The sequence below is a fragment of the Solea solea genome, chromosome 6, assembly GCF_958295425.1.
Source record: "Solea solea chromosome 6, fSolSol10.1, whole genome shotgun sequence".
Lineage (NCBI taxonomy): Eukaryota > Metazoa > Chordata > Actinopteri > Pleuronectiformes > Soleidae > Solea > Solea solea.
Window position 1 is genome coordinate 20801328 of NC_081139.1, and position 12086 is coordinate 20813413.

At 38.6% G+C, this 12086-nt stretch overlaps 2 protein-coding genes across 2 annotated transcripts; both read left to right on the plus strand.

The window, feature by feature from the left end:
• Positions 1-3245: 3245 nt before the first annotated feature.
• fkbp11 (FKBP prolyl isomerase 11) lies at positions 3246-7007 on the plus strand. Its single transcript, XM_058632468.1, has 6 exons — positions 3246-3592; positions 3708-3770; positions 5805-5892; positions 5984-6017; positions 6104-6174; positions 6760-7007. The coding sequence occupies exons 1-6, from the start codon at positions 3491-3493 to the stop codon at positions 6963-6965; spliced, it is 564 nt and encodes a 187-aa protein (XP_058488451.1). The 5' UTR covers positions 3246-3490; the 3' UTR covers positions 6966-7007.
• A 1544-nt stretch (positions 7008-8551) lies between these two features.
• On the plus strand, positions 8552-10345 carry LOC131460592 (small ribosomal subunit protein eS26). The gene is made up of 4 exons (XM_058631200.1): positions 8552-8572; positions 9603-9780; positions 9882-10012; positions 10259-10345. Exons 1-4 carry the CDS (start codon positions 8552-8554, stop codon positions 10292-10294), a joined length of 366 nt encoding a protein of 121 aa, XP_058487183.1. The 3' UTR covers positions 10295-10345.
• Positions 10346-12086: the final 1741 nt, after the last annotated feature.

Here is a 12086-nt window from a genome sequence, read left to right on the forward strand (position 1 = left end):
TGAAATCTCGCGAGAGTCCACGTCAAAAACCAAATCAAAAGGACACGGGTTCTGTTCATTGTTTTGACCCACTTCTATGGGCTTTTTTAGACGCTGTCATCTCAGTACTAATTTGTTTACATGATTAATATGAATATTTTTATACAGCAAACAATGAGCTTTTTTTTTTTACTATTTTACTAGTGACCCATGGTATAACCATGAAACCATGGGTCACATGATTTGGTTTAATACCATATCCGTGTCTGGAACTAATTGTATTAACGGAAGCTAAAACATTTCACAACAATGTTTATTTATAATATCTTTACAGCAGTGGTATTGTAATATAAGTGAGACAACAATTGGTAATTCATTAGTGACGCAAGTTAATTATGCATCAATATATAAAAAATATCCAAGAAGAAGAAAAATATGAACTATTGTTGTTATAAATAAAAACATTTCTCACATGACCAAACAAAAACCATGTTACTAAGGATACATAGTGATCTTAAAAAAGATCATTATAGTTTCATTAATAACCCATGGTTTCATTTCATATAATATTATTATTCCAAACCTGAAGTCAGGTATTTTCACTAGTCATTAAAAGAAGAAATTAAACTAAAATGATACATTTACAGGTTTGGGGGGACTGATTATATTGCCAACTGTATATAGTCCAATAGCTGTCAGCACAAAGGAGTGTCGTAAAGCCTTTGACAGAATGTGCGTGCCCTCTGCTACAGCTCGTCATAGAGAGGGTGTGAGATGTTAGCCAGTATTTTACTTATCTGTCCTCTGTCCTCTTCTCCCCCACAGCATTAAAAATGTCCTTGTCCTCTTTGAAAGTCTCAGTGCGTCTTGATAGTGTTAGTTACACTATCAAGATGTGAGACTTTCAAAGAGGACAAGGCAAAGACCCTGATGCCCAAACAGCTAAATGGAATCCAGCTGTCATTAATTATATTATGCACACCTGTAGTTTTATTACAGTACGAGCATGAGCACAGCGATTTATGTGAAAACACTGATCTTAAAATGGCGGGATTTAAACAAAAGTGACTCACAACATGACAACATTTTAAAGCCATTATATCATCAGGATACATCTTCATCAAACATCAAATTGGCAGTGCACTCTCACACACAGTAACAGTCACAATACAAAATTGCCAGCTTCTCTCATTGAAACCAACCATCTGAGATGGGTTTTCAAGAGGTTTTACCAAATGATTGTTCAAGTTGCAAGAGGCATGTTGATATATCGTCAAAATGACCCACTGGAGTTCAAATCAGCATCAGAATGGGAAAAAAATATGCAGAGCAGAGGATGCCTTTTTTGGCCCAAATAGACAAATCAGCCAGAGTATGCATTTTGCATTTTGCATTTTACATTATCACATCATTTCTGATATGCAAAAACCACCAGTTCCCTGCTTGGGAAATCGAGGGGTGAACATGAGATTCTTATGTTTGTGACAATCTGCAGTCTTTATATAATCACTCATTCATACACACATGGTTTGAACGTGGTATGGTTGTTGGTGCCACCCAGGCTAGTGTGAATATTTCAGAAACTGTTGATCTATTGGAATTTTCACCCACAACCATCTCTAGGGTTAATAGAGAATGATCTGAAAAAGAGAAAATATCCAGTGAGTGGCGATTGTCTGGGAGAACATCAGAGGAAAATGACCAGAATAGTTTGAAAAGACAGCCACAACCAAGGCATGAAGAAGACCATCTTTGAACATACAAACATCAAACATTGAAGCACATGTGCTACAGCAGCAGGAGACCACACTGGATGCCACTCTTGTCACTGTATTTCTCAGTATATTACTGTAATATATATTACTTAATAGATTGGTAGATTGAATTTTGTCTCTCACCAACCTAAAATCATATAAAGAAAGATGCAAACAACACATAAATAAAATTATTTTATATATTTCATATATTATAAAAAATATGAGACAGTAAAATTGACATAGACCAGGTTAATTACATCAGTTGCTCTTTATTGCAGTTGTGGATGAAAAGCTCAGAGGTCACTTTGTGGTGCGAAGAATACTTATTACACTTGGAAATAAGAGTGTTTTATACACATTTTTGTTTTCCAGGTGAAAGTGTAGTATCTGTAAATTGTTAAAATACTTAAAATATTTACTATGAGATTCATTTACCAGTTCTAAGATCTTTTTGCCCCACAGGTGGCACATGTTATACACATAACAACATTGAGTTGTAATTATCGCATGATTATGTAAGTGTATTACATTCAACATTGAATTAAATATATAAAAGCTTCTTTAGTGTTTTAACTACAGTTGTCCACATTATTATTTAATTCATTGTAGATGTATTTCTCTGTTTCTGATAATAATACATTTACTTGTATGTGTTTGCATCATTCCATATCAAAACAAGAACTTTTACTTTGTAATTCTGTGAAATATCACAAAGAAATATAGTGTTATAACTTCAAACTTGTTATGAACAGTTGTTTTTTTTCCTACTTTTTTCTCTGGACCGGCCCCCTCTTGACCAGACTAGATGCTCATTGGCCCCCAGGACATTTGACTTTGACACCAGTGATGATGCTGAGAACATTTCTTAAAAACATACACAATTTGACTGCTAATTTCTGTTTCAAAAAAGTGGTTTGAAGCCTCAAGGTTTGCAATTTGGTCAGTGCTGCGTTGAGTTTATGCAACTGGAAATGAACAGACATCACCTGCAACCAGGAACCTGTTGGATGAAACCAGCTGTCAATCACACTGGTGTCCCACTCATATGTGCTGTGTTTTATCGTCTATTTTCTTACAAATGGGAGCAGAATTTACAAAAATGTCCTATCAAAGAAGACCTGAAACTACAGATTGGGACCATTATTAAAATAATGAGATAATAAGAGGTAGGTTCATTTTCCCATAGACTTATATTCCTTTTGCAACCCGACGCCCACTGGTGGCTATTCAGTGTGTTGTTACTTCCTGGTGAACTTCAACTGGCAATCTGGACGATCACTATTTATATTATGGTCTGTGGGTGTGCCGTGTACTTGAAAGGGACCCATCTGCAGTACCGTTAAGGCCCAGCAGGGAGCCGCGGTCCACGCTTTGGGATCAGTGTGGAGGAGGAGGAGTCTGTCTGTGACGTGGCGTCTGTGCTGTCTGCTCCTGACTGACTTGCTCAGCTCTGCCCCCCAGCGGCTCTGCACACACAGCGCAGCTTCCGCTTCCCTTGGCCTAATGGGATGCTGCTGGCGGAATGTGTGAGGCGGGCTTTGTGGGGAGACCCAGGTGCTGGGACAACGTCCACGCACGGCGAGTCCTTATCTCTAACAGTATTATAACACATCAGCGTTAGCTTGTGCTGAGCCATTTTGGACAGAAGAGTCGACTGTCCGCGAGCTCCTCTTCTCTCTTTTACACACACACACACACACACACACACAGTAGCGGGAGTTGTCGGTGAGAAACATCTGTGGTACAAGTTCACAATGAAGACCAGTATTTTTCTGCTCCTGCTCGCAGCAGTTTTCACGCGTGGACTCGCTCAGGGAGAGGACAACGATGCCGAGGAGCTTCAGGTGGAAACCCTGGTGAGTGGGACACTGGTGTACGATATTAAAACAGTGTAACACAGTCCAGCAGCAGCTCTTAACAACAACAACAGCCTCCACTGCTCTGATTAACGGTTCTGTTCTCTGGTCTAAGGTGAAACCTGAAACTTGTTCTGTACTTTCTTCACTGGGAGACACGCTGCAGATCCACTACACGGTGAGAAACTCAGCGTCACTGTTACAGTTATATACAGATGTGTCACACCTGGAACTGTACATGAGTCTGTGAGTGGAGGAGAAGGAGCCAGCTGATGTGGCAACGTCTGCGTGTGGAAACACATGCGCACACACACACACACACACACACACACACACACTAAAACCACACACCGCAGATGTGTTTATTTATGGTATGCAGACTGTGAGTGTGTGTGTGTGTGTGTGTTTTATTGTGATGTGAGTCGGTCGCTTCTGCACCTTTGGAGAGATGAGGCAACGCAACACGTCAGCACTAACTGCTCAGTCAGTGTGTGAGTGAGTGAATGAGCAGCACCTCTTCATCCATGGTTTACCCAGAGGTGTCAAACTGGCGGCCTGCAGGCCACATGCTGCCCACTAGGCAATCGATGATCATTAATCGATGACTGTATTAATCGTCAACTATTTTGATAATCGATTAAGCCCCGCTTACCAAGCAGAAAAAACATTTTGGCAACAGAAGAAGTAGTCGCCAAGGATAGTCAACCGAGCCTCGACCTGGCGACCCTCAAACTGGCTGATACTAGGGTCCACGATTTGCGACACACGAGGTATACCATGACCTTTAATCGTTCCATAGTTTGGGGGCAGCTACAATGAAGGCTCGGTGTCCTCAGGTTGCTCTAAAAGCAACCTTTTATTTGATCTCAGAGCTTGTGATGGGGAGTGAAGATGAAGACATTCAGAGATGTAAGATGGGGCTAAACCATTAAGAGATTTAAAAACCAACAATAACATTTTAAAATTAATCCTAAAACGAATAGGAAGTCAGTGGAGGGAGCGCAACACAGGTGTGATGTCTCTCTTCTTTTTTTCTAGAGTGGCAGCGTTGTGGACTAGCTGGAGTCATTGGATAGATGACAGCTCTAAGCCAACATACAGAGAATTACAATAATCCAGCCGAGATGTTATGAAAATTTAGTTTTTAGATTTGAAGATTTGCTTATGAAATTTAAAAGCACTGTCAAAAGGCTTTTAAAGGCTCAAGGGCCCAAAGCACCCATTATCAGGGTGACCAAACACCATGACTTCTGTTTTATTCTAGTTTAAGTTAAGAATTTAGAGTCATCCATGTTCTAATTTCATTAACACAGTCAAGTAAGGCCTGGAGAGAATCCTTGTTTCCCCATTTAAGCGGCAGATAAATGTGTACATCATCAGCAAAGCAATGGAAAGATATAACATTTGAGACCATTTCCAGGTGATTAATTAAAGCCCTACAGCACACCACTTAATATCATGATTTAATGAACAACTACTAAACAAATACTGTGTTATAATTTTAAAGCTCATATTGCTCACTTGCTACTGAACAGTTGTTTCCCCCCCCACTTTTTGTCTCCCCCTGTTGACCAGACAAGATGCTCATAGGCCCCCAGGTCACTTGAGTTTGACTGTTTACAGTCAGCAGCACACATGTGTATCTTAAAAGCTAAATTGTCCTCTTCGCACATTAAACATTGAAGCAATATATAAACCCTCAGCACACTTTATCACCAAAAATGTCATGATTTCAAACCAAATGTTTCAACACTTTTTTAATCATTCAAATGTGGTCAGGTGGTTGGCAACACATTTATTTTCATGTGGGACGACAAAGCCAGAAGAGATATTTTTTATGACTTTATGCCAGGGATCAGCAAGTAAATGTGGTCAAGGGCCAAAGTTTTTGTGAGCCATTGAATATTTGGGCCAAAACATTCATCAGACAGAAACAAAACCCCCACGTTTGCTGCATTAAGCTAACAATAATGGGGACGTTGTCTTTAATCAGCAGCTTGTTACGATGACAAATGTGTGTGAGATACGTACCTGTACTGTTAATATTTATTGTGCATCATTTAAGTTTTATGAATTACAGCTTCTTCTTTGTGCCGAACATATTCAAGTAGTTTTTGTACATTTACTCCTCAAACCTGGCTGTCCCCATGACAACAGCAGTCAACTCAATGCAATGTCAATGTTTTGTTTTTTTCGTGTTTTCTCTCTCCAGGGCAAACTGATGGATGGAAAGGTGATTGATTCGTCTCTGTCCAGGGATCCTCTTGTTGTTGAGCTGGGGAAGAGGACAGTCATCGCTGGTAAATGAATAAATGCACTCACTGATGTGGTCACAGATTTGTTTCTTAGACTGTGAATGATGTGACATTCTCTGTGTGATTGTCTCACCAGGCCTGGAACAAAGTTTGATTGGCGTGTGTGAAGGGTGAGTGAAAAGTAGAAGGTCTTACAGTCACATGGATTTAAAAAAGATCAAAGGTAATAGTTAATGTTTCTTGTTGTTTTCTTCAGGCAAAAAATCAAAACCACTATTCCCTCTCACCTTGCATATGGAAAAAAGGGTTACCCTCCCACGATTCCAGGTACTGAACACACACACACACACACACACACACACACACAGAAATCAGTGCACATTGACAGAAAGTGCAGTATACTAAAGCACAGGTCTGTGTGATACGTACATGTACATACATGTATATCTATGTAGTGTCATGGCACACGTGTCCAGACTTACACAGAGAAATCTAGTTGGTGTTGAAGGCAATAAACAGTGTACTTTACTGCAGTGTATAGTAATGTACTGTACATCGTGTACTTTATTGCACTAAACTGTATAATATTGACTCATTCTGTACTGCACTTATAGTGAACTATACTGTATAGTTCTGCATTGTACTGTATTGTATAGTACTGTACTGCTCTGCACTGTACCCTATTGCATGGCACTGTATAGCAAACCATTTTATACTGTACTGTACTGTACTCTACTGTACTGTACTGTACTGTACTGTACAGCCATGGTTCCCAGAGATCACATAGGGGGCACAGAGCTAGGTCTGCTCCGATTACTGTACTGTACTGTACTGAACTGCACTGTACTTAATTTCATGGCCTACATGTACACTATATAACTAAACAATGGATTCAACCTGGATCTTTCCAAGGTGATGCTGTTCTTCAGTTCGAGGTGGAGGTGATGTCTTTGACGCAGCAGACGCCGTGGCAGAAAATGGTCAATGACGTGTTCCCCCTCCTGTGTTTGGCTCTGGTGCCCACTCTGCTCGGCATGGTTGGACTTTACCTCTACAAAAAGGCCAGTGTAGAGAAGCCAAGCAAGAAGAAGGCAAAGGATAAGAAGAAGAGGAAATGAGGACAAGCACAGAACTATTTAAATAAATTTTTAAAAATTGTATTTATTCTTCTTTGTGCTCATTTAGCGTTGATGACATTCTTGCCGTGGAATGATGGTGTGTTTAAGATCAGTGTGTGCCATTCCTCAATCATTCTTTCCTTGTACCAAAACCTACATCCCAATCTGTTCTTTACTTTTTGAGTTAAAGCTCTCACAATAACAAACAAACACAAAATATTTATTAAGGCAATAAACATGATTGAAGTATTCACAAGCACAGGACGACAGACTTTTAAATGTCTCTGCTCCATTAGATGGTGGTGGCTCCATTCATGTCTAAACTCATAAACTGCCTGCAGTTTGCTTTATTGACATTGTGTAACATATCACCTTAGGTGTTTTGTGAAAGAATCTGCTGAGAATCTGCTTGTTTATATCCATAGTGGAACGGGCAGTTAATTCAGATACTGTAGTGTCACTCAATGACAAATAAAAAGGTGACAACTCTTTAGAAAAGGGATTTAAATGAACAAATATGTAAAATAAATAAAACTATGTATACAGATAAAGGACAAAAAAATGAAACAAAACAAAATATACTGTCTATATAATTAACACAGTATAAGTTACATATTACATGTGCAAAACGGATAAACAACTATCCCCTCGTTCATATATATCTTAAAAAAGGTTATTTGTATGTGTTTTTTAATTAAAACAAAACTGCATATGCAGCTGCTTTTCTTTTTCCATATATACGTCACAGTGTGTTTCTTTTTTGGTCAGGACAAAGAGGAGAAGGAGATTAGCTGGGATTGTTTGTCAATAGGTCATTTCTGTGGAATTTCACAGTGAATAGCACATAAGTGAAAACAAGGACTATGACTTATCTAGTTTTCTTAACTATTATTTTATCGACAGTGTCTACGCATCTATTTTAAGACGGTTTCAATAATCACATATTTTAACACACTGTCCATATCACTTGAACTAAAAAGCACGGGTGTGCTTGTTTTAGTTCAAGGCGTTTCTCGGCGGTGCCTCCTTTAAATTGGTGCATTTCACACAGAGTAAGCTCCGTTCGCTCCGGGACGCTTGGTTTCAAACATCCATTTACTGACATCACTCCGCGAATAAAACTGTGTTAATGTGTTTCTTGTTGTTATTAATAATTATTATTTTTGTTTTAAGCTAAGCAGGTGTTTTAGTGGATAGAAAACAATAAAAAATAACGCTGATAAAATTGGTGTTTGTACATAAAGGAATTCAGAGGGCGGAGCGCTTCGTTCTACTTCTCGCGGTACACTCCTCTTCCGGTCCTCTTTTCAACTTCCCGTGCAACATGGTAAGTGTGTTTCGGTGCGGCCGTGTCGCAAAAACGGAACAAAATGATATTTAACTCGAACATTCACACACAATTGTTTATTGTGGGGTGTTATAAACACATATAGAACATACGGTGTGGAGAACTATTGTGAGATTCTGGTTTAAGTGGACAGAAAAAGAGTCCGGGCCCAATGCTAGCCGTTTGCAGGCTAGCCTTTTTGGTGCATGTGTTCGTGTGAGCGCCGGTGATAAAGTGTGGTCAGGCCGTGTGACGGAACATGGGCGAATTAAACGTCTCCGTAACGTTATATATTTAAGTTAAAATGGCCCGTAATAGTATACGTTTAATTGTGCAGTTAACTCGCTTTCGTGACACTATGCCAAACGCTCGTTTGATGTGTGGGTAGAATATATGTGTGATCGACATTGTGAATTTATCCGGTTTATCTAAGGGTTATTGAAGTGCTTTTTTAAAATAACTAAAACATATATATTTCCCATAGATTTAACAGGCTAATTTCGGGTGACTAAATTAATTTGAATCACGGAAGTGATTTGTTCATTGACAGTTAATCCTGGGTTGTGCTGCGTAGTACATACATTACTACAGCTACACTGGTCAATAACGTGAGGTATGGCAGGATCTTTTACTACGATGAAAAAAATAATAGTAATGTATGCTTTACGTTACTATTTTTTTCATCGTAGTAAAAGATCCTGCCATACCATTGCATGTATTACATTTAATACATAAATATATTTAAGTCTTCTAGCTTAATTTACATTTTTTTTACCTTGACCTCTAATTTATTGTAACAAGCTTAAGATCTTAATTGTCATGAATATGTGACTAGTTAGTAACATTTTGAATTTTTCGTTCCACATTTATGTTTCTTAAGAAATGCATAAATTCTTAGTTCAGATTTGCCTTTTCATTACCCCTGCATTTCAGATTGTGACTTTAAAACAATGATGCAGTTGCCCAGATTCACTTCCAAATACATTGGCCATGATTTGTTTATAAGTTGTGAACAAAATGGCCCATCATTTTTCATATTTCAATTTCAAGACATTTAATTAATTTGTCTTGGCAAAGTACTGAGTATGAGAGTCTGCTTCCTGTTGACACTGTTATGCATTTGCCCAGTGTGCACAAATTGTCATGTGAAACATGTAATGTGTGTTTATCGATATAAATTACCTCTGATACAGAGCTTTAATGCTCACCAGGAAGCAGATCAGATTTTATATGGAAATGCTTTTTCAAATGTAAATCTAGAAGGGCACGTTTAACCCTGCGTTTGATAATGTGTCCTGTATTTTTGACAGACTAAGAAAAGGAGGAATAACGGTCGTGCCAAGAAGGGCCGTGGGCATGTGCAGCCCATCCGCTGCACCAACTGTGCCCGCTGTGTCCCCAAGGACAAAGCTATCAAGAAGTTTGTCATCAGGAACATCGTGGAGGCTGCAGCCGTGAGAGACATCACAGAAGCCAGTGTCTTTGACTGTGAGTATATTCATTTTATTTTTTCATTTCACATATGGACACACTTTTGTGAGTCCTGTCAACATAACTTCATCTCTCTTGTGTGTGTGTCTTGTCTGCAGCTTATGTTCTGCCCAAGCTCTATGTGAAGCTGCACTACTGTGTCAGCTGTGCCATCCACAGTAAAGTGGTGAGGAACCGCTCCTGTGAGGCCAGGAAAGACCGTACCCCACCACCCAGATTCAGGCCCGCTGTGAGTACCATTTATAACACTGCACTCTGTTCACTATGTTCATTAAAGCTATATTATTAAGTATTGTTGCTTTGGGATTAATGGGACTAATTGTAGCGGGGTTTTGGTTTACTGTGAAGACTTGCATACATTGTACTAAAGCACCAGGACTGATATACCTATTTGAACACACAAACTTTACTTAATGTAATTATAAGGCAACAATGAAGTTGTATGAATCTAAATCTGTCTTTTTCTGTTTGACAGGCTGGTGCACCAAGACCTCCTCAGAAGCCCATGTAAAAGAATTGAAGATGTGCTTCACCTGAATAAAGTGAAAAATCTTTACAAGAACTTAAGTGTGAAGCACATTATTTCCATCTGAGCATGTTGTATTGTCACAGGAAAGAGGCCTGTCAAGTATTTTTTATTTGGAATAGACTCTTACAGTACAAAATTTACAGTAGTTTAAGATCAGATTATGCAAATGCATAATTACATATGATACATTTGAAAAGGCTCTGCAGTTACTTAAAGCAATATCAGCCCATTTACAGGAGGGGAATGTTGAACAGTAAAACCAAAGAGAGCAAATAGAGCAACAAGGAAAACATTTAAACACAAAATACCACAAAACTAGGCTTGGTTTCTTTTGCTTTAGTCTTGAATTGGAGCAGTTTATTTGGTTGTCCTTCAGAAAGCCAGGGTGCACGGTGAGGCGCAAAGAGCATTGGTACCACATGCATTGGATTGACAAGCACATTACTGCCCAGTGTAGCACAGAGAAATATAGCACTACATCCAAACTCACAATTTTTGAAGGGGAGAAAAATCAACCTGCTTTGCACAAAACCTGTGACTTAAACACATTTCAACGGGGTTAGTTGAATTCAGGACTGGGACTCAAAAATATTCTACATCATAAACCGCTCTACAATTCAACATAATAGCCTTGGGCTCAGGTGCACAGAAACTTTTTTTTTTTTAAGTTGGCTCCTCATCTTTGGATACTAGCTTCCCACATTACTTAAGTAATGATGCATCAATGGTCATCTGGTTGTGGCCAAGGTCACTGATTACTGGTGAATTAAATGTTTTCTACAAGTGTTTAAGAATAAAAATTCCAAGATGGCCAAAAAAGGCTGCAGCCAGAAAATGGGAATTCAAACCACTAGAAATGAAATGGAGACAGGACCTCAGGCCAAAGGCACAACAGCCAAATACTTGCACCAGATAATCACACCTGAAGCTTGAATTAGTTTTGTAAATCAGAATATACAGTCCATGTAAAGGGAAAGAATGAAAAAGCCAATGCCTTATTTTTCTGACTGCTGAAGACATGTGGGTTTAAGATCAAAAGGTGATAATAGGACAAGCTTTAACAAATTCAGATTTTATTAGAATTTTGAAATCTGAATTAGTTTGGTGCCTAGTGTTTAAAGCCAAAATGTTATCACATGGATGACTCTTTGACAGCCTCTTAGATTCACTGTTTAGCATTATACAACTGGGATCTAGGATTCATCTGCGAACCCTGTTGATGAAAGTGAACCAATATGAAGACGGAATAAAATGTTATGTAGGTCTTCAAACATCTCACAGGAAATGTAAACCTGAACATTTTTAAATCTTAACTCAAATGTCTTCTGCAAGCGACAAAAACAAAATGAATTTTACTGTTGTGACACAATAGATAGGTGTATGGTGTTCATGATGCATCAAAGCATTTTTGTCCATGTAAACTCAATAATTTCAGTTTCATTTGCAATTAAAACAATGTTGTCAAATCATTTACACTTAAGTCACATCATGATTTCTAGTTCAGGTTGCAGAAAAATCACATCTCAGGCTTCCGTGTTGTACAGTTTACAAACCGACAGCTACCACGACCTAACAGTCTGTTCATACATTAAGGCGTGATCATCTGATTTTGTATATCAAACAGACATTTTAATCACTTTTTAAGGGTTCTGATTACTACAGACAAAGAATCTCATTGTGCCAACAAGTGACTTTTCCTCTTTTACAAAAACTTGTACAGAGATAAATAACAGAGCAACTTTTCTCACCAAATGTCAAACGAAACAAAACTGAA